The sequence below is a fragment of the Hippopotamus amphibius genome, chromosome 1, assembly GCF_030028045.1.
Source record: "Hippopotamus amphibius kiboko isolate mHipAmp2 chromosome 1, mHipAmp2.hap2, whole genome shotgun sequence".
NCBI lineage: Eukaryota > Metazoa > Chordata > Mammalia > Artiodactyla > Hippopotamidae > Hippopotamus > Hippopotamus amphibius.
The window spans coordinates 18,106,100-18,128,741 of record NC_080186.1 but is presented as its reverse complement, the minus strand read 5'-3'; the positions used below and the strand labels follow the sequence as shown (position 1 = coordinate 18,128,741).

Sequence of the window (22,642 nt, the reverse complement as noted above, 5' to 3'; positions counted from 1 at the left end):
GAAGAGCGAAGGCCAGTCCCACCTGTGTGGCTTGTTCTGGAGGCTCACAGTAGGGTTTTCACTTGTCCCCGCCTCCAACCCAGAATCCAGCCCTCCCTTCCTTGCAAACCCTTTCAGTTGGAGTTAGGGAGTAGATATGGACAAATTTTCAGTGTGGAGGTCAGTTCTGGGTCTCTGGGGCCTGTGAGGAAGCCCAGCCTGGGGGCCTCATGGACTCTCTACCCACCCATCCCAAGCCCCCAGCCTCACTCTATCCCTGAGCCCTTTCCGCCCATTCTAAGGGGGCTCTCTGAGCGCAGGGGTCACAGTGGCCTTCCCCTGTCTTCTAGCTCTGAGATCACTCGCTCGTATCGGCGGGGGGGCCGCAGCCTGGAGGACTGTCCTTCAGCCCGGCAGCCTCTACCTAGAAGGAACATGCCGGTAAGACCCTGGGACTGTGGTTTGAAGGGCAGTGACAGGGTACCTGGGAGGCAGAGTTGGTCAAGAGTAGGTGTATTAGGGCGGCAGACCTCTCTCCAGGACCGGGGGCAGTCACTTGGCCAGTCCATGTCCTGGGGCTCCTTCCTCCCCAGCCCAGGATGGGTGCAGCTGGGGAGAACCCAGGCCTTGAGAGATGGCAGGGGTGACGAGGCCCAAGCTCTGGCTGCTCCCCAAGGAAGGGTGAGCAAAGAAAGCTGTGTCAGCCAGGCTGGCTGCTCAGGAAAGGAATCACTTCCCTGCAGATGAGGTAGGATTAGGGTGGCCGTGTACCAGCCCTTGGTTTGCCTAACTCTCCCCTTGTACAGGAGTCTCCTGGAATCTACTGAAACTTCCAGGCATAGAGGGATGGGACAGGGACAAGGCAAGAGCTGTCCTCTTTAATCCAGCTTCTCCCCGCTGAGTCACAGAGTCTCGAACAATCACACATATTTAGATGAGGAGCCTGGGAGTGGGCACAAGACAGAGGCAGTTGTGCCAAGAAGGAAGCCACCTCTGCTCCTGGTTCCCCTGGGGATTCGTCAGGGTTGACGTCGGTTGTCTGTGTTGAGAGTAGGGGATGGGAGGAGCTGGGTCTTTCTAGGGAATCGTCATCCTCAATCTGTCAAAGTCAGGCACAAGACACAAATGTGTGTCTACAACTAGGTGTCCATCACCCAGCATTTAGTTTATGCCTGCTGTTGAGACGTGTGATAGTAAGAGCCTCGGCTTTGGAGCGTGGAGGTCTTGGAAAAGTGGCTTTACTTCTTCCAGCCTTGGTTTCATTGTCTATGAAATAGGGATAATTTCATGTACCCATAATAGGACAGTCTGAAACTGAGTGAGATAAACAGCTGATATATAATAGGTGCTTCTCTTTCCAGGTTGGCTTCACTGAAGGAGATGGTTCAAGGACTGGGGTTCTCCCAGCAAGTTCTGTACAGCTTTCGCAAGACTAGCTCCTTGCTGGCCCTTGCATGCCTGAACCACCCCCATGCTGGACCCCAGCGTTCAGAGCTAGGACTTGAGCCCACAGGACTGGGGGACAAGGTGTTCATGCCCTGGGGTCTTGCCGTCTCTGTCCCCTGTGCCTCTGTGGCTGGCCTTCCTCCCTGCCATGGGCCCATGCCCCTGCCAGGGACACTGGGGCCCTCCATGTTAGGGCTGGTGGTGGTTTGTTTCCCTCTATCTCATACCTGCCAGGGCCCACGGAGCTCTGTGGCTGGACCCGAGGGCTCCTGACCCTGCTCCAACTGCGGAACCTTCAATCCCTCATCACACCAGGACTGTGTTTCTTCCATCAGTCTAGGGGGCTCTAGCCCGCCTTCCTCATTCTGCCAGGGATTCTGCCAGACTAGAGACTGTCTTCTCAGCCATTCATTAGCCTAGTATTCTTTGGCTGAGTTCTGGCTCTTTGTCCATTCCCGTACTAGGCACTGCAGATGTCACAGGAATAAGACAAAGGTCCTGCAGATGTGGTCTCTTTCCAGGCAGCTGGTTCCAACAGTTAGGCTTGGAAATGGGCAGGGCTAGATTCCCGAGGATGGTTCTGGCTTCAGGGGTAGACTGCCAGTCAGCTGGCTAATACCTGAATAACATTGCAGTTGTCTGTAGCCTGTATCCATTCTGGTTGCTCGGTGCCCATGCTGTACTGGCTGTTAAATAAATATTCTGAATATCACTCAATATCACTCCTTTTGAGGGACAGCACTGGGGGACCTCTGCAGTAACAGATTCCCAGCCAGGACGTAGAGGAGGGCTCACCCCCATTTGCTTACTCTCTTTGATTTAGCAAGAAGGAAAGGAGTGGCCTGGGATGATTATCCTCACTTCTTTCCTCTTTCTCTCAGTCAACTCAGGAGGCTTCCAGTCTCTGGGGAGGAAAGGGCCAAGAAAGGAGAAAGGAGAGTGATAGATATGGAGGGTGGAGATTTAAAAGTTCTGCTTCCCAGCGCCAGAAATTCCACCGTCGCTTTCAGGCCCGTATTGGAAAACAGATACACCTAAGCCATCATCAGTCTCTAACATGTCAGCTTTATGGGCTCTGGGCGCTGGGCCCTGGCAGAGATGGACCAGGCCAAACAGGGGAGGCTAGAGGATGCCAACAGCCAATCCAGCCGCCTGGCCCAGGAGGCTGCACTGTTTACCCTGGAGACTTGGACAGTCTGTGATCCCACAGCAGTGGAGTTGTCTTCAGAGCTCCCAGTGTCTGGTGTTGTTCACCTCAGACTTGTTATTTCACTCATCTCTTAATAAAAGATTTTTTAGAGTAAATTTCAGTGGTTTCATTTATGTGCTCTGAAGAACCATAGGGAAGAGGAGGGATTCTTAGGGCTTAGAATTCTTTTTTTTTTAATAATTATATTTATTTTTATTTTTATTTATTGGCTGTGTTGGGTCTTTGTTGTTGCACACGGGCTTTCTGTAGTTGTGGAGAGTGGGGGCTACTCTTCATTGCGGTGTGCGGGCTTCTAGTTGCAGTGGCTTCTCTTGTTGCAGAGCACGGGCTCTAGGCGCAAGGGCTTCAGTAGCTGAGGCACATGGGCTCAGTAGTTGTGGCTCGCAGGCTCTAGAGCACAGGCTCAGTAGTTGTAGTGCACGGGCTTAGTTGCTCCACAGCATGTGGGATCTTGCCAGACCAGGGCTCGAACCAGTGTCCTCTGCGTTGGCCGGTGAATTCTTAACCACTGCGCCACCAGGGAAGCCCCCAGGGCTTAGAATTCTTTCTCTAGACCTGCTAAGGGGGACAGGCTGGTGTAGAGCAGTAGTTTGCAACCAGCGGTGATTTTCCCCCAGGGGACATTTGACAAGGAAGACATTTTTTACTGTTCCCGACTGGAGCATGTTGCTGGCCTCGAATGGCTAGAGTTCAGGGATGCTGCTAAACATTCTTCAATACACAGGCCAGCCCCGCAAAACAGTGAATTGTCCAGTTCAAATGGTAATAGTGCCGAGGTTGAGAAATCCTGGTGTGAGAAAAGAGCACTGGACTAGGAGTCTGGAGACCTACAGCTTAGCTCTGCCACAGTCCCTGCTTCAATTTCATCTCCCCGAGACAAGGGCTTGGGGAAAGTAGTTTATTTGTGAGGTGATCCCAGGAAGCATAATGAGGGAGCAGGGATGTGAAATGGAAGGTCAACAAGCAGTAAAGGGTGTGTTAATGAGCGGTCACCACCATTAGCAATGAAGGTTTATCTAGTTGGGAACCTTTGAGAAACTGTATTGATGAGAGTGTGCCTTCAAGTTGTCCCATTGAGAGCGAAGAAACTGGTGTATTTACCACCAACTCTAGTCTCTCACAGGTTCAAGGGTCCTTTCTGGGGGTGTCAATTCCTAATTCTCAACATCCAGGCTGCCCTGAGGCCCTCGGTCAGAGAGATGCAGGAAGCTGTCGGAGGTTTGTTGGAATAGCCTGCTGGTGACCTCCGAGGTGGGCAGGTAGGCAGAGGGGATGTAGTGGGTACTGACCATGCCCACTATGGTTGGGCAGTGCAATCCTGGGCCTCTTTGGGCCTCGGTCTTCTCATCTGTACAAAGAAAGGATTGGACTTAATGTTTTCTTAGGGTCCTTCAAGCCCTGATGAAGACCTGACTTCTTTTGATGTCACTCAACTCACAGTGGAAGCTGGGTGGAAGTTTGCAGAAAATCAAATCTGCTTTTTTTTTTTTTTAAGGCAATCCTAAGTAATTGCAGACAGCTGTCTCTTCAGCCCAGAGGGGCTTGCTTGGGGGTTGGCCAAGAGGTTTTAGTCTAACCTCCTAAAAGTGGCCTAAGGCACATTGCATGGTCAGGCCCCACCCACCTCTGACTTTCTGCCCCAGCCCTCTGCACACCCTCTTACCTCTGTACTGTAGCCACACCAGTTTTCCTGTTCTTTCAACTCTGACATGCCAAGCACCCTCCCTTCCCCAAGCTTTGCACATTAGAGACTCCAGGAGGACTGATTTGTACCTCTCAGGATGCTCAGGGCTAAAAGTGCCTAGCACCTAGTGGGTGCTCAATAGATACATGTATGAATGAATGTTTCTTCTCTTATTTTAACACTCTCTTCCTCCGCCCCCCAACTCCCACCCAGCACTTCTGCCCAAAGTTTAAACTTCATTTCTTAAGAGAACGTGACACCCCAACTGGTGCAAGTCCCCTCAAATATGTCCATAAGGTATCCTCTACTTCTTCCTGACCCTCGCCCCATTTGTGATAACACAGAATTGATGGTGTATGGACATCAATTTGTTTAAGGTTTTTCTTACCTATAGACTGAGTCTCAAGCTTGTTGGAACTGGGTCTATCTTGTTTGTTGCCTGGACATTCAAAACGTATCTGGTAAATGAATGAAAAACCCCTTCCTACCTTGGTCCCAGGTTACACAGTTATACGTGTTAATCAAAATTTTAGAAATGGAGACCTGATTGGAAAAAAAGATGTTTATTTGGGGTTTGTTAGCACTGCAGCCCTGGAGACACAGATTCAAGAAGTGTTTGAGTTGTTTTCTGCAGCCCTACAAAATGGGGGAGGCTTATAAAGGTAAAAAACCTCGAAGTTACAGTTAGTTACATGACTTGTTTTTGTTTTTGTTTTAACATTTTAAAAGGCCATTTTATTGCCATTGCTCTACAGTGCCACTTATGTCAAATGAAGAAAACAGAAGTCCATATTTGCATGTCTGTTTCTAAACTCTCTATTCTATTCCATTGCTGTATTTGTCTGTCATTATAATATTACACTACTTTACTACATCTTTAAAATGAATCTTGATAACTGATTTTTCCCACTATGTTCTTTTTTGAGAATTTTTTGTAGCTGTTATGTTAGTCTTTTTTAAAGAACTTTTATTGGGATATACTTGATACACCATAAACTGCATATATTTAAAGTGTACAATTTGATATTTTTTTCTTATTAGTAATGTATATATGGCAATCCTAATCTCCCAATTCATCCCACCCGAATATGAATTGTTTATTTGAATTACATTTGGAGCTGGCCAGAAGTAAAGGTGCTTATCAAGGAAGGATTGGTTGGGGTCTGAAATGGTTGCATAATTACAAGGAGAGACCTTGAGACCATAAGGTTTGCAGCTGGCAGGGGTTGTTCTGAGTACTCTAGTGATGTCATTGGATCTGGTACAGTTCAAAGAAAGTTCAGGTTTTCAGTGGTACAGAGGTATGTCTGAGACCAGATGCTCAATGGCCACCCGACTCCATTTTTGTATGCCTGAACTGTGATCACTACATTTTAATTTCAATATGTCATCAGGGACTTCCCTGGTGATCCAGCCATCAAGACTCCACATTCCCAATGCCAGGGGCCTGGGTTCGATCCCTGGTCAGGGAACTAGATCCCGCATGCTGCAACTAAAGATCCCAGATGTGGCAATGAAGACCCCACATGCCTCAACTAAGACCCAGCGCAGCCAAATAAATAAATAAATAGTCTAAAGTTCTCCCAGGAAAGTCTGGAGATTGCACTGAATGCCCCAAGCCACAACTCCCACCCCCCACACACTGTGGACCATTTTTCACACCTCCCCTCTAGGCCCATAAGCACACCACCACCACCATCACCACCACCACACACATGGATCATCTTCTATCGATTCACTTGTTTAGGAAGGGATCTAGGTCTGCTGGGGACACTCGGAAGGTCCTTCCACAGGAACACAGATACGTGCACAGCTGTGGGGCACAATTCTGTTTCCTCCCTTCCAGATCGAACCCCACTGGGGAGGCAGTGTCCAGACCCTGAGTAAATAAAGGGCACCCATGCACCTGGATCCGTATTTCTCAGAGTTTGGTGCACTTAGGAATCTCCAAAGCCCTCACTACTCAGAGTGCAGTCGTGGGACCTGCAGCACCAGCAGCTCTCGGGAAGCTTGTTAGAAATGCAAGACTTGACTGTAACAAACAAAATCGATGGCAACAGTGGGCCTGGATACACGCGTGTGCACAGGCCATGTGCACAAATAGCGAGCACAGGGTAGGACAGAGTTGGATTTAATGATCATGCCAAAATAACGCGATTCAAGGGTACCAAATTGCCTCCACGTGGGCATAGACACGAACTAAGTCCGCCCGCTGCAACGGTGCCTGCAGAGCCGCGGGAGCCCAGAACTCTTCTCGAAGCTCCCGGGGGGCACTCTCGGGCACCCTTCCCGCCGCGACAGCCTCTTGCGGCCCGGCACGACGGCCTCCCCACTCGCCGGAGAGCCCTCCTTCCCAGATCTCCCTTCAGCACCCGGCCCCCCAGGACCGGCCCGAGGTGAAGGGCCGGCTCCAGCAGCCTCGTCCCTCTCTCGGGAGGCCCGACTGGCCGGCGCGGGCAATCTTTGCCCGGCGAGTCCTTGAAGTCTATATTTAGTGCACGCCACCCCTCCCCCGCTGTCGGGAGGCAGGCGGCCATGGGGGGGGGGGGAGAGCCCCGCCCCGCCCCGCCCCGCCCCGCCCCCGCCGGGCGTGCGTGTGTCGGGTGTGTTTGGGGCCCGCGCGGCTGGCGCGCCCTCCGCCTCTGCGCCTCCGACCCCCCGAAGCCCGGCCGCCGCCCCTGCGCCCCTCGCCCCGCCGGGCGTCGCGGGCCAGCATGGGCCAGGAAGAGGAGCTGCTGAGGATCGCCAAGAAGCTGGAGAAGATGGTAGCCAGGAAGAACACGGTGAGGCTGCAGAGTTCGGACTACAGCCCCGGCCCCCGGGAGGCGCGGCGCGTGGAGCCCGGGAGTCCCGGGGGCGCCTGCTGGCTGGGCGTCCGGGAGGCGCGCGCGGAACTCGGGGACCCGAGGGAGGCGCGGCCGGGGCAGGGCTCAGCGCCCCTCGGGGACTGTTGGCACCTCGGGGTGGGCGTGTGCATGGCCCGGGGCTCCGGGGTGGACCGTGCGGGCCCCGAAGACCGGGCTTGGGCACATCCGTCTGGACCTGCAGGGTTGGGGCCCTTGGGTAGCTTGTGCAGGGCCCGGGAAAGAAAGCGAAGAGACAGACACGGGAGCTGGAAAAGGACTTTCGAAGCCCCGGGACTTGGCATGTGCAGAGCCCGGGGAGCAGCGGCAACCGCGGGACGGGGACCCGGAGATGGGGAAAAACAAAATCCTGGGTGAGCCGAGAAGGGGCAGAGAAACTTGAGCTGATGAGGGGTGCTGAGCCACGTCTATCCCGCACCCCGGGAGTGGAGCGGGCGGAGAACAGCGAAGGGCCTCGAATCCCGCAACCCCACAGCCTGAGGTTCCAGGAGCTGCTCTGTTTGCAACGCTCCCTTTCCTTGGCCGCCGGGTGGGGCCTGGGCGGGCGGGGGCCGAACAGGTGTCGGGCAGCCGCTGTGCCCACGGGGCCCGCGGGGCGGGGGAAGGGGGACCGGCTGGAGGCCTGGGCTGCGGGGCGGGGGAGGCTAGGGGAAGAGAGAGGTTGGGGGGAATCAGGGCTGGCGGCCCTACCTGCGGATCCCTGAGCGCTCAGTGCCAGGAGCCCTTAGCGCGGGCCGACTTGAAGTTAATGTTTGATTCTCGCTGTGATCTTTGCCTCAAGTTGGCTGCCGCCCGGTGGCCTAGCCAAGTAAACTTGGCCTTGGGACAGGGAGGGCTGGGGCTCATAGGAGAGGGAAAAGAGGGGAGGATAGCCCAGAAGGCAGCCCCCCCCCAACTTCGTCCTGTCCCAGGTTCCTCCTCCTCCCACCATCCATAGGCACGTGCTGGGGCAAGACCTGCCTTTCCGGCACGTTCTGTAATCCTACCAACTTGGGAGAAGGATGGACCATAAGGGTGGTTTTAGAGCAGGGAAGTGGGAGGGGTTGCTGGATCCATGGAGTGTCAGGGAGCCCTGGAGTAGACATGGGCAGTAATGAGTCGGTGTCCATATAAAGACCAGAGCCTCAGTTTCTTCTTCTGTAAGAAGATGAGATTACCTACCTCCTGGGAAGGAATGTCACTAGATTTTTGTCACTGCTGGTGGTGGTGAGGGTGGAAGAGATGTGAAACCCTTAAGGAGACCTGGACTGGTGCTTGGGAAGGCTTAGAGAGTGACACCTGCTTTTGCACAGCCAGAGGAAACACAGAAACCTGAAGAGTGTTGGGAGTCCCCATTCCAGGAAGCTCCAAAGTCAGTGAAACTGAGCCTCAAATCATCAGGCTCAACTGGGGGCAGCAGAGCCCAGCGCAGGTCTCCTGAACCAAATTCCAACTCAAGTAGACAGGTTTTCCCAGCTCTGCCCCTTGCTGACCTCAGGTTTGGGCCGGGAGATTCTGGGCCTCTGGGTGAAGGGGGAGAGGGGAGAAGCTTAGGAGACCTGAGAAAGGCAGCTTGGCTGAAGAGCAAGGGACCTGCCCTGGCCTCCCCTCATTCCTTTTATGGACTTAGACCCACCACTGTACTTTCTCTCTCTGGCCTCGATTTCCTCTTCTGTGAAATGGGAAGAGGAAATGGTGTCCCTGGGTGAGGATTCCTGTGAAAGTACCCAGAGCTTTCTCCAGGAAAGATGCAGGTCTGGCCACACGGTCCTCGTAGCACAGAGCCAGTCTGCAGCCACGTCTGCGCCTAGGTTCTTGGCAGCGTCTGGGTGGGCACAGAGCTCTGGGCATGTGACCGAGAAAGGTGGGGCCTGCTCTGGGAGTGAAAGTGGGCCCGCCCAGTGGTGGTTAGGGAGAGAAGGACACACTTCCTGTAATAAGACGGATCTTCCACGTTGCAGCTCAGACCCGGGGTTTACTGCCAATTACTGAAGTCCCAGTAACTTAGGGCTTTTGTCAGATGCTGTGAGCACGCACCATCTGTAACAGCTTCAAACATACAGGCAAGCCTCCACATGATCACACACAAGAAACATAACTACATACATGTAGCCACACACAATATAGCTAAACAAGCAACTGTGAACATAACTACATAAGAGATGTGGTTACTGACCCTGACATGACTGACACACTGACCATTATATTTGCAGAAGGATACACAAGGACAACTACATACCTGCCTACATGTGTGCATATGCACGCAATAAGCTACACCCCGACATGCAAAGCTACAAACTTAGCAAACAGCCACACTTACAGGTTCGGACATGTTATGACGCAGGCATCATCCTGCAAAGACAAACACACACATTATGCTCCACGCGGCATGTACACAGCAGCTCCCCACCTGGACCAGAGCTGCTGCTGGCTGCACGTCCCATACGTGCATACAGAGAGACACAGCCGGCAGCGTTTGCACAAGGCTTTGTGAGTCCAGCTACAACCTGGACTCATGGCTGTTCTCCAACATGACCCAGTTATATAGTGTGACGTACAGAGGCACACGCCCGTTGGTGAGCTGGAACTGGCTTAATGCTGATTGTTGAACTTTCAGTAATTGTGCAAGCCAGTTGTTAAATACAGCCATTATTTTTAACGTTAAACTATATGCTTACAATTAAATTATATTAAAAACAAAGGTTGTAAATACTCCAAAATCATCACTTCCTTATTATTTTGTTACATTTTATTGTTATCTATGGTCTGGAGGTTATTTACTTCTATTACGTCAATATGATCTCGTATCACACATCTCTTCCTGATACCTCCTTCAGGTCAGGGACAGCATGTTGGTAGCTTGACATTGGCCATGGGAGAGTATTTATGCCACAGAAATCAGCAAACACTACAAATCAATTTTTTTCCTCTGAGAACTCGTTGTTAAACATTGACCAACATACCACCGCACTTACCGATGTTGATATTTCATTATTACACACGTCTAGCCAGACCTGTGTCCATACCTACCAACACAGTTGTATATGGGGTCAAACCCGAAAGGCCTGAGTTTGAATCCTAGCTCAGTTTCTTGTAACTTTGGGCAAATTCACTTCTGTTTCTTGGATTTCTCTTCTGTGAAAATGGGATAATGATTCTGTAAAAATGAGAATAGCAATAGGACCTACCTCATGGGGTCATTGAAAGAGTTAGCGGAGACAATGCGTGTAAAATACTTAGAACCATGCCCAGCAGGTAATAAGCCTTTAACTAGTGGCACAGGAGGGTTTTATGCCCACAAGTGCACACACAACCACAGGTCACACCTCTGGAAACATACTATGAACCCAAGTTCTAAAGGAGGCTGAGGACTGACAGAGGGCAGCTCTTGGGATGTGGCCCAGGAAGCCTGGTAGGGTGGGGGTTGGCAGCTGGCAGTGCACAGTGGGGCCAGGGCACAGGGCATACAGGACACAGTCAGCTGGTGCTCCCCAGGGAACTGATCTCAGGACAGGAGGCTGGGGCTGGCTTCTAGGAAGTGGGTGGAAAGAAAGAGAAGGCTGAAATGGGTCAGGGGTTGTTCAGGGCCTGGCAACATCTGAGTCTGCTTTCTTCCCCTCCCACCCTCCCTTCCCACCTTCTGCCTTCTGCTTTATTCATTCACTTGGGGAGCACTGGGCTGTGTGCTGAACCCGGAGGTCTCAGAGATTAAACAGTCCTCTTTACCCAAGAGAAAAGAAAGTCTGTGTCCTCACAAAGACTTGTACATGAATGTTCCCAGCAGCTTTAGTTGTAGTCGCCCCTAACGGTCCCATTAACAGGTGAATAGAGAAACAAAAGGTGGTATATACATACAGTGGCAAACAGCGCAGTAATAAAAAGGAACTGTGGATCTGTGCAACAGTGTACATGAATCTGAAAATGATTACACCGAGTGAAAGAAGTCAGACAAAAAAGCCCATTGCAGTCACTTTCTATAAAATCCTTATAGATTTTTTTTTATAATCCTTATAGATTTTATAGAAGCTCATCTAGAGTGACAGAACACAGAATGGTGGTGGCCTGTGGTTAGGGGTGCAGGGAGGGATGGATTACAAAGGGGCACAAGGAAAGCGTTGGGAATGCTGACTATGGGTTTTTTTTTGTTGGGGTTTTTTTTTTTTTTTTTGGCTGTGCCACACAGCTTGTGGGATCTTAGTTCCCCAACCAGAGATCGAACCCGGACCCCTGCAGTGGAAGTGCCGAGTCCTAACCACTGGACCACCAGGGAATTCCTTCACTGTGTTCTTATCTTGATTGTGGTGATGGTTTCAGGGGTGTACATGTATGTCAAAACTCATCAAATTGTAGCCTACATTATGTGCAGTTTATTGTGGGTCAGTTATATTGAATACCTCAATAAATCTGTTTTTTTCTAAAAGCCACAGTCCTCAACCTACAGAAGCTCCCAGTTGGGAAGTGAGGGGAGGCAGATACAGACATAAAAGCACAAGCAATAAGCCATGAAGTAATTAATTTTAGAGGAAGAGATGGGGAAGGGGAGGGCATGCCCAGTGGAAGGGAACCAATGGCTGGGGGGTCAGGGTGAGTGGGTAGGGCTGGACCCTGGCTCAGAGGGGCTTGAACCCAGCTGGCTGGTGGGAGGTAAATGCAAGTTGGTCCGGGGCAGAAGCTTTTCCTTCTCTCCTCCTTCTGTTCCTTGTCTGTCCTTCAACATCTCGTTTGCTGTATCCTGTCGCGGGAACAGCCTCCCCCCTACCTCCTGCCCCCTTCCTTCCCACTGAGACCACACAAGGGTCAGAGAGTGGCCTGGGGCAGGCCCCACAGCCTCAGCCCTCACCTTGTGGCCTCCCACAGGAAGGGGCCCTCGACCTTCTGAAGAAGCTGAACAGTTGTCAGATGACCATCCAGCTACTCCAGGTAGGTGGAGATGGGAAGCAAAGCCCTGGGGCAGTGCTGGGGGTGGAGGGCAACCTTGTGGGGGAAAGACCCTCTGAGAGGAGCCCTCCAAGGAGGGAGTCTGGGATGAATTTCTTCCTTTTTTTTTTTTTTCAAATTCACCCTATAGGAAGAATTTCTAAAGGGAGGGTGGCAGGTGGGGGATGGTATCTTGAGGTGCTCTGGGGATGGGGACCAAGACCTTTGGACGATGGCAGGGTAGCTTCTAAGCACTTGGGGCCCTCTGGGTCTGGGGGAAAAACTGACTTTCCTTGAATACCCCAATTCCCACGGCCCTGGGCCTGTGGGATCCAAGAGACCCGTGACCCAGGGAGAGGGAAGTCCCCCATTTTTATATCCTCCATGTGTTACCCATGTAGCCCCCAAACTTTATGAGAAGTTTTGGCCCTGAAAAATTAGCACATCCCCAAGCTGTAGTAGCCAGAGCTGTGTCTTAAGCTGAAACTTGAACTCAGAGACACCGGGGGGCAGAGAATGGGGAGCAGTCCTGCTCATCAGCCAGACCCACCCCGACCAGCACCGCCCCAGATTTTCACCCGAGCTGCAGTTACCCATTCATGCCGGGGGCTGGCCTTGGGCACCGACCTCACTCAGGACAGCAGGGCAGGGCCTCACTTATAAGGTCGGAGTTATTACCTCAGCCACAGGTCCAGCCTGGGACTCTGGAGAGTCTGGGCCAGCAGATGGGGGTGGTTGAGCTGGGGCAGGTCTCGCCAATCAGGGCAGCCCGTCCAGTGTGTCCTAATTCCCAGACCAGCCCCTAACCCTCTCACTTTGCAGACCACCAGGATTGGAGTCGCTGTCAACGGGGTCCGCAAGCACTGCTCTGACAAGGAGGTGGTGTCCTTGGCCAAAGTTCTCATCAGAAACTGGAAGCGGCTGCTGGGTGAGAGGGCCAAGTTTTCCTCCCAGCACCTGGGATGGACGGTGCCCGGCTTATAGCAGGCACTCAGTGTATGGTTGTTGAACGACTTGATAAGTGGCAGATGGCCTCTGGTGGGAGTGCCAGTGTTCGTCTACACAAGTGTGAGATTTGTAGATGGGTGGGTTTTCCTGCACACATCCCTGTGTGTGTATATCTGTGTGTGTGTGTGTGTCTGTACACGCCTGGATATACGCGTTGGTATGCATATGTGCATAGGTGTACACAATGGTCTTTCTGTCCCCACGTGTGAGCTTGGGTTTGCCCACACATGCGCGTATTGGATGTGCGCTTGTTTCCAAATGGGTGTTTGTTAGGGGGACGGGAGGCTGTCCCAGTCCCTGCCCTTTGCTCCTTCCTTCCCAAATTCCTGGGTTGGGCTGAGACAGAGAGAGTTGAGGAAAAATGTCTCCGTTTTGTTTTTAGACTCCCCAGCACCCCCCAAAGGAGAAAAAGGAGAGGAAAGAGTAAAAGCAAAGAAGAAGGAGAAAAGGCTTGACTGTTCCAGTTGGCAGCCAGAGACAGGCCTTTCTCCACCAAGGAAAAAACGAGTGGAAGAGCCCAAAGACAGGTATTTCTCTCTGGGATGGAGAGAAGGGGGCTGACACCTGTCCCATCTGGTGGCAGCATCTCTGTTTATATGACTTCATGTAACCCTCACACGCCAGGAGGTGTTTATTGTTATTATCTCCTACAGTGCCCCCTCGGGAGTCTTCTTGGCCCAACCAGACAGAGTCACGGGACCCCCTGGCTTCACCTAGAAGGGTGAAGGGACAGGAGATGGAGTGTGACAGCAGGGCAGCCTCAGGGGTTTCCCATTACCAGGAGTTCTCATAGGGGACCACGCAGCATCCAGAGCTATTCTCTGGCCCACCCAGGTGACATTCCCAGGTGCACAGAGTGAGACCATGATGGGTGGGAACCCCCTGACTTAGAAGGCCCCCCCCCCCCCCAGTCTGGGACTTCCCTGGCGGTCCAGTGGTTAAGACTCCGCACTTCCACTGCAGGGGACACGGGTTCGATCCCTGGTCAGGGAACTAAGATCCCCGCATGCCACACCTCACAGCCAGAAAAAAAAAACCCCACGTCCTACATCTTATAACGGTCCTATAGACAAAGTTCCCAGGATCCCAGCAAGGGCAATGACCAGCGACAGGATTCACAGCACTGCACTTGGGGTCGTCCCAGAGCTGTGGTTTGCCACTAATCACGTATAGTTCTTTCATAGCCCTTCCTGTCTAGACACAGTTTACCAATCAGCACTCATTTGTACTAGAAGCAATGTCCCCTAGTAATAGACTGACATTCCACCTTTGTCGGGGTTCCAAGTAAATGGGGCTAGGACCTTACTCGTCCACAGAGAAGGAAAAGTGTTTTGTTGGCTCTTTATTCAAAATTGCCATTTAGCAATGCGGAAGCTGAAGGTTGGGGAGCAGGGCCTTTCCTAAGGCCTCACAGCCATTATGTGACAGAGTGGGATTCCCATCTTGGTCTGTCAGACCCCCGGACCTCTGCTGAGGTCTCAACACCATGCCCGTTCCCCTTAGCCCACCCCAGCCAGGGTCCCTCAAAATGCATGACGTTCTGATAGACCCAAATGCCTTTTCCATGATGGTAGATAAAAACCTTCATGGATTAGTGTAAGTCCTACCTACTCCCTACGTGACTAGACAGATCACTTAATTCCTTAGGGAGGGGGTCATCTAATAGATAAGGGAGTGAGACTAGAACACTGAATAGTATCTGATGGTACTAGATAATACAGACAATATCCCTGATATACCAACTTTTTTTTAATAAATTTATTTATTTATTTATTGGCTGTATCGGGTCTTCATTGCTGCATGTGGGCTTTCTCAAGTTGCGGCGAGTGGGGCTACTTTTCGTTGTGGTGTGCGGGCTTCTCATTGCGGTGACTTCTCTTGTTGCGGAGCACAGGCTCTAGGCGTGCGGGCTTCAGTAGTTGTGGCACACAGGCTCAATAGTTATGGCTCTCGGGCTCTAGAGCACAGGCTCAGTAGTTGTGGCGGCACTCGGGCTTAGTTGCTCCCTGGCATGTGGAATCTTCCCAGACCAGCGATCGAACCCGTGCTCCCTGCATTGGCAGGCAGATTCTTAACCACTGTGCCACCAGGGAAGTCCTATACCAACATTTTTAATGTGCATACCTTTTCACCAAGTATATCCACTACAAGGAATTCATTTTAAGGAATTAATCAGATTAAACATACAAATGATATGTTCTGTTTGTAGCATTTTTCAGCTGGCACTTCTAAAACATTTTTTCCTCTGAACCCTTTCTAAATGAATATTTATTATAATCCTATGAAATAAGTGTTCTGCGGAAAACACTTTAGGAAATGATACTATAAGAGGAGTGGTTCTTGACCAAGAGGGAGGTATACCTCCACCACAGTACCCCCATTTTTAGAAATATCTGTGTGGGGGCTTCCCTGGTGGCACAGTGGTTAAGAATCTGCCTGCCAATGCAGGGGACATGGGTTCGAGCCCTGGTCTGGGAAGATCCCACATGCCCCAGAGCAACTAAGCCTGTGCACCACAGCTACTGAGCCTGTGCTCTAGAGCCCGTGAGCCACAACTGTTGAGCCCAAGTGCCACAACTACTGAAGCCCACACGTCTAGAGCCCGTGCTCCACAACAAGAGAAGCCACCACAACAAGAGAAGCCACCACAACAAGAAGCCTGAGCCCTGCAGTGAAGAGTAGCCCCCACTCACTGCAACTAGAGAAAGCCCACATGCAGCAACAAAGACCCAACGAAGCCAATAAATTTAAAAAATTAAGCAAAAAAAATAATAATTTTGGGGCAGAAGAGGTGCTCTATGTTACTATTTCTGCAATGCACAGAATAGTCCCACACACCAAAGAACTATTTATTTTGTTCAAAATGCCAGTAGGGCCCCCATGGAGAGAATGGAAGAATATTTAATGACATGGGAAAATATTCACTAAGTATTAAGAGAAGCTGTGTACTATGTAGTGTGCTATATAGTATGATTCCATTTTTATAAAAATTAAATAAGTGAATTTTATGTATATGCATAGGAAAAAAAAAATGAAGGATATATACCAGGATGGTACTAATGATTATTTCTGGGTGGTAGGATTGAGAGGGTTTTTTTTCCCTCTTCTTGCAAATTTCTGTATTTCTAGTTTTTTCCCAATAAATATGTACCAGTTTTGAAATGAGAAAAAATAATGAAACTATCTTTAAAAAAAAAAACAGAAATATATCTGTGTGACTGTAATTAAGAGGAGCTTCATATTCTATATTCTACAATAAAATTTTTTAATCTGTATTGGTTTTTTTCGCAATGGTTCTGTATTGCTTTTGAAATCAGAATAATCGTGCTTTTAAAACACAAGCAAGGGTGGTAAAAATCTATTTTAGAAATAATGGAAAATATTAAAAAGTAGGAAAAAAATCATTCACATTCCCGCCACCCAAAAACAATCACTATTAATATTTTGGTATATGTTTTTTCTTTCTGTTTTCTCTTTGTTTTCTATAGTTATCATCAATTTTGTAGTCTGCTTTTTTAAATGGAGTACTTGTCAAATGATTCTGTAATCGTCTCTATGTTATTCGTTTCATTTTGCTGATTTTGCAATTGTATCGCACTTGGAGAAATCCTGATTGGCATTGAACTTTTCACATGGCGCGTTTCGTTTTCCCAAATGGGTTAGTAGGTTGGCTGCCAGGGATCCTGTGATCTACCATGCCCAGCATGGAGTGAGCATTTACTGAATACTGCTAGGCGCGGCTGTACCTGTGCAGCCCCCTCATGGAAAATTCATGCTCTGGCTGGTCTGACCATGTCTGGAGCACCTTTTTGATTCTGAGCAGCTCGGCAAATGGAGGACCAGGATCTTGTGAGATGTAGTTGAAAGACTAGAGGCTGAGGAGACCAAATGGGATATGGGACCAATCTGTGGAATAGGGAGTGTAGACATCTGGGTACAGATGGCAGCCTGAACACAGGTTTTTCCTTTTGCTCCATCCCCAAATCCCACTGAATGGTCAGCAAAGGGGTTTCTGAATGATCAGCAGAGGGATTTCTTTTAAAGGCCGACAAGGACAACAGGTACGGGCGAGGAGACACCTCTAAAGCAGAAAGCCAAGTTTGGGCTGAAGTTAATCACTCTGAGACTTAGTATTGTGGCCTAAGCATCAGTATCTCATTATATATAAAGCAGCGGTCCCCAACCTTTCAGGTACTAGGGACCGGTTTTATGGAAGACAGTTTTTCCATGGACAGGGGATGGGGGGATGGTTCAGGCAGTAATGTGAGCCATGGGGAGCGGCAGATGGAGCTTCGCTCACTAGCCTACCACTCACCTCCTGCTATGTGGCCTGGTTCCTAATAGGCCCTGGCCCATGGCCCATGGCCCAGGGGTTGGGAGCCCCTGATTTAAAGTATGTGTGTGTGTGTATATATATCCTTCTAGAATTTTTCCTATGCATCTACCCATGAAATACGTATTGTATTAATAAAATGGAATTAAACACTGTGTTCTATTTTGTAGCCTTTTCACATAACATTTATTTCAGCAGTGAGTCACGTTTAGTGTAATAAGTCTAGAAAGTCAAACACACGAAAAAAATAACAGAAATAATCACTGTTAACATTTTGATATATATCTTTCTCATCTTTTTAGGAACATATATTATAGAGAGAGAGTTACATTTTCTTAATAAAATTGGAAGTGCACGATATGTACTGCTTTGTAACCAGCATTTTACATTTAACAACATCCTGGGGCATTGAATTGTTAATGCCAGCTCGCTTTTCACAGCTGGAGCTATGAGAGTGATCCCCCCACCTTCCTAGGAGAATCTAGTAGGCATGGGCCCTATTTCAGCTCAGTTGGTGAACTTCCTTTCCTTTTAGTTTTCTTAATGACAATTCATTATCATTATTTATTATAGAAACACTATAACCACGTTACTAAAATTTAAAATAAGAGTTAAAAATATTTCCCCATGGTGTGCTACTTCTGACAAATGAAACAGCTTTTATTTTTTTTCTCTTCCCTTCCAGTCCTGAGCTACTTACATACATAATTTCCCCATTCCTGCAGGCAGAGTGCGCAAACTATTACATCCCCGTTCGTTTATCTTCCTAGCATATTCTAGGCATTTTTTCTTGTTCCTGGACAGTTTTCATAACGATCATTTGCAAAAACTGCAGAAAAAAAAGGAAAGTGATGAGGAAAGGCCTGAAAATGGGGAGTCTCGGGATGGGGGTGGAGAGAGGCTCACATCTTCCCTCCTTTCTCCTGCTGCAGGAATTTCAGCTTCCAGCTCTGCCTGCCCCTGTCCATCCCCATAGGGCACTTAGGCAGGAACCCTGCAGAGGAACTCCCAGGGCCCAGTGTGGGACTGGAGGGGTATGCAAAGGAGGCTGCCTCCTCCCCTCTTCCTCTCTGCTGCCTCCCCCTGTGTTTAAGCTGAGGCAGAGGTCCGGAGCTGGATGGATCTGGTGATTAGAGCTGGCCCCTGAACCTTCCTCACCTGCTGCCTCCCAGACCACCTGGAGGATGAGATGGGAGCTGGAAATCCATGCAGGAGCCTTGCATAATCTGGAAAAGAAGGAATCAGAAACCTAGGGTTATGGAGTATGGGGGACTTTGTGGTGGGAACTGCTGTAGGGACGGTAATGATCGGAAGTCTTCTTCCCAGCGAGTCCTAAGACGTGGGTCCTTTTCTCCCCGTTTGACAGATAAGGGAACTGATACGCAGAGAGGATGACCTGCCTAGGGGCAGGGCTGGGATTACAACTCATGTTGGTGCCTCCCTTTTTAGAATGATAAATGTTATATATGGTTGTGTGTAGAAAAAGATCTGGAAGGAAGGACATTAAATGTAACAGTTGTTACCTCTGGGGAGGATTCTTTCTCTACTTTTTCTTTTTCTTTCTTTACTGTTTGACTTCACAGCATTCAGCAACAAACATTTATAGAGCATGTACTCTGTGCCAGGTACTGCTCTATTCACGTGGGAGAAGTCAGTTGAATGTATCAGATTGGGCTTCCCAGAAGCAGACCCTGAGACCGAGATTCAAGTGCAAGAGGTTTATTTGGGAAGTGATTTCAGGAAATGCAGACAGAGGAGTGAGGAAGTGAGACAGGGAAGGGAAGGGAACTCGCACAGGGTGTGTTCGTGAGCAGGTTCGTGCCCTGGATGATCAAGGCTTAAATCCTGCTGGAAAGCAGTGGAGAACACACCTCCCCTGACCCACTTGAGGGCCGAAGAAGCTGGGGTATTTGCCCACCTGTTCCCGCGTGTCTGCTTGAGGGCTGCTCCTGCCCCAGCCCTTCCTGCCCGCTGGCCTGCTGGTGCTGGCACGGAGCACTCCCTGGGGCAGCGGCCCAGGGGGTCTTGCAGGAGGAGGCCCTTGGGAGAAGGAACGCCCAAGGGATGATGTGGGCTTGGCCGAGGCAGCGTCAACCACCGTGACCAAAACCTGCCGAATTCTGTTCTTGTGAAATTTACATGAGAGGTACTCAGACAGTGCATAAAATAAGTACGCAAATTACATAGTCTGTTAGAAGGTGTTACCTGCGCTGAAATTAAAAGGAGAGCTGGGTAAGTGACATGGGGAGTGGGAGTTACAATTCACAAGCAGATGAATGTGATAAAACCAATAAAAGGGGAAAGTGCCTTCCGCCATAAGAAGAATGTAGCTACATGTATTTTGGAAAATGGGGGGAATCTTTTCACTTCTAATCCCATCACCCTGATATAACCATGGTTAGCATTTGGATATATTTTCTTTTCATCTTTTTGCCTCCTAGGCATTACTTTTCTTGCCTGACACAGTATGCATCTAAGTTTGTACCCTGCCTTTTTTTTTCTTTTTGGCCTCACCACGTGGCATGTGAAACGTCCCCAAATAGGGATCGAACCCATGCCCCCTGCAGCGGAAGAGAGGAGTTTTAATCACTGGATTACCAACAAAGTCTGTACCCTGCTTTTTCACTTGCCCTTTTAAACCCAGCTCTTCTATCTCCAAGGCCCACGCGCTTCTCCTCTCCTCCTCCTAAGGTGCCCATAGGAGAGTCTGAGGCTGATCTTCTCCGGCTCCTCATGAGAAATGACAGTCCCAGGAATTCCAGTCCATGGATTCCAGCTAGCCAAGGCCTGCCTGACAGTAAGGAGGAAGGGCCTGCTGAGAATTTGTTATTAGTAACACGTGACCTAACACATGTAACATGTTTGACATGTGTTAGGTGTGTGGCACATCTTGGTTTCCTTTCCTTATATTACTTCATTTGATGGAGGGCAGGTGAGGGTGACCAGCCAGCATCTCCTGGACCTCTTCCTCCCGGGCAGCTGTGGTCCTGGTGGGCTTCATCATCCTCAGCCCCGCAGGCCTGGCTCCAGGATGCTTTCTCCCTGGCCCCTGAGCTCTCTAGACCAGTACTCATGCTAGCCTGCAAGAGCATCTGATCTCCAGTTTCTTTTCTTTCAGGAGAGATTCTGTGGACTCCAAGTCTTCAGCCACCTCCTCTCCAAAAAGACCATCCATGGAAAGGTAAAGGAAGCCATGGACTTCTCCACCCCAGAAGTCCTGTTCGGCATGTGTATATCCCTCTCTGTTCTACTGAAGGAAGCCCAAGGCAGAGGAAAGAAGGAAACTTCATATGTTACATTGCCTTCGATTTCTAGGACTCACACAGTAAGACTGGGTGGGCCTCTGGATCAGAGGTGTGGCTCCTTCGCTGGGGTAGTTGACCAATCACTGTTGCCCTGTTACTGGGAACATTCTCAAGGTCAAGTTGAACCCAATGAGAACAGGTTTTGAGGGCATGTACCTGAACTGGGATCTCTGGGTTTGAGCAGAACTGGTTATGGTATCTACCCTAAATCATCAAGTCATTTATTCCTCAAATATTTATTGAGGGCCTGCTGTGTGCCAAGAACTGTTCTAGGTGTCAAGGATATAGCAGTGAACAAAAGAAACAAAAATCCCCACAGGCATGAGGCCCGTGTTCTAATGGGGGATACAGGTAAACCTATGATAAGTAAATGATACGATGGTTCAAAAGATGATAAACACTATGGAAAACAATAGGGCAGAGTGAGGGGGCTTGGGGAGGATGGTCACTGCGGTGGTCAGGAGAGCCCCCGTTGAGGAGGTGACCTTTGAGCAAAAGCATGACAGAAATGAAGGAATTAGCCAGGCAGACATCGGGATCATTCCAAACCGAAGTGGGAGTGTGCCTGGCAGTGTCAGGGAGCAGTGAGATGGCCAGTGGGTCTGGAGTGAATAAGTGAGGGGGGTGTTGGAAGATGGAGTGAAACAGGAACCACTGGAGGGTGTTGAACATGGAAATTCTATGACCGAGTCTATCAGGATCCCTCTAGCTGCTGTGCTAGATTGTCAGGGCCAGGGACAGAAGCAGACCAACCAGGAGGCTGTTTCCATCATTCAGGCAAGATATGATGGTGGCTTGGATCAGAGTGGCAGCAGTGGAGGTGGGGAGAAGTGGGGGATCCCAGATACATATTTTTTAAATAAATGTATTTATTTATTTATTTATTTATTGGCTACGTTGGGTATTCGTTGCTGCGCGCGAGCTTTCTCTAGTTGCGGTGAGCGGGAGCTACTCTTCATTGCAGGCTTCTCATTGCAGTGGCTTCTCTTGTTGCAGAGCACAGGCTCTAGGTGTGTGGGCTTCAGTAGTTGTGGCGTACGGGCTTAGTTGCTCCATGGCATGTGGGATTTTCCCAGGGCTCAAACCCGTGTCCTCTGCATTGGCAGGCAGATTCTTAACCATTGCACCACCAGGGAAATCGGACCTGGATATATTTTGAAGGGAGAGCTGTCAGGATTTCCTTACAGATTGGATGTGGGGTACAAGAGGAGAATGTGTCAAGGTAACTCCAAGACTTTTCACTTAAGCATCTGCAAGGATGGAGTTGCTGTGGCTTGGTATGGGGAAGACTCTGTGTAAATCAGGCTTGAGGTGGGAGATCAAGGGTTCAGGCTTGGATATGTTGGATTTAGGGGTGTACAAATCACTCAGGTGAAGAAGCTGAATAGGCAGTAGGTTATACGAGGCTGGAATTCAGGAAGAAATCCCGGGCTGGAAGTATAAATTTCAGTCATTAATGTGTGTAGCTAGCGTTTGAAGCCACAAACCTGGATGAGATCACAAAAGAGAGATTGTGGATAGAGAGAGGAGTGTGAATTGTGGTCTGAGAGGGAGGTCAGAGGTCAGAGCAGGAGAAGCAGGGTGAGTGAAGAGCAGGGCAGGCCAGGCAGTGGCTTAGAGGTCGATCAAGGCAAATGATTAGGGCCCGGGGTGACTGGAGGGAGTGGTAAGGGTGTTGGCTCCTAGGGGAATACGTGTGGGAGCTGCCCAGTTATTTTAGGTGTAATGTACCAGTAAGACTGACATTGGAAAGAAAAGAGGCACAAAAATTAGGTTGTTTAAGGTTTTATGAAGATTAAGCAGGCCTGGGACGTCGATGGGGCCACCATGGCAGCCAAGTGCCAGCTCCAGCCGTTGAGTGGAGGTTCTCTGGAGTGGTGCTTGGAGAGCGAATCTGAGGCTGCATCCTACCTCAGA

General features: G+C 49.8%; 2 protein-coding genes across 8 annotated transcripts in view; both read left to right on the top strand.

Annotated features, from left to right (window-relative positions):
• Positions 1-2,724, top strand: part of ASAP3 (ArfGAP with SH3 domain, ankyrin repeat and PH domain 3) — a 47,209-nt gene extending 44,485 nt beyond the window's left edge. For all 6 annotated transcript variants that reach the window (XM_057699633.1, XM_057699662.1, XM_057699644.1 and 3 more), the window contains 2 exons: positions 330-420; positions 1,341-2,724. In XM_057699633.1, coding sequence (XP_057555616.1) covers positions 330-420; positions 1,341-1,415 — 166 coding nt within the window. In that variant the 3' untranslated portion in view covers positions 1,416-2,724. The remainder of the gene's footprint in view (positions 1-329; positions 421-1,340) is intronic.
• A 4,199-nt stretch (positions 2,725-6,923) lies between these two features.
• Positions 6,924-22,642, top strand: part of TCEA3 (transcription elongation factor A3) — a 39,381-nt gene continuing 23,662 nt past the window's right edge. The window contains exons 1-5 of one of the 2 annotated variants that reach the window (XM_057699608.1): positions 6,924-7,102; positions 12,020-12,082; positions 12,902-13,007; positions 13,470-13,614; positions 20,539-20,601. In XM_057699608.1, coding sequence (XP_057555591.1) covers positions 7,034-7,102; positions 12,020-12,082; positions 12,902-13,007; positions 13,470-13,614; positions 20,539-20,601 — 446 coding nt within the window. In that variant the 5' untranslated portion in view covers positions 6,924-7,033. Of the gene's footprint in view, positions 7,103-7,335; positions 7,537-12,019; positions 12,083-12,901; positions 13,008-13,469; positions 13,615-20,538; positions 20,602-22,642 lie in introns of those variants that run through there. The other variant, XM_057699599.1, reaches the window with a different exon arrangement.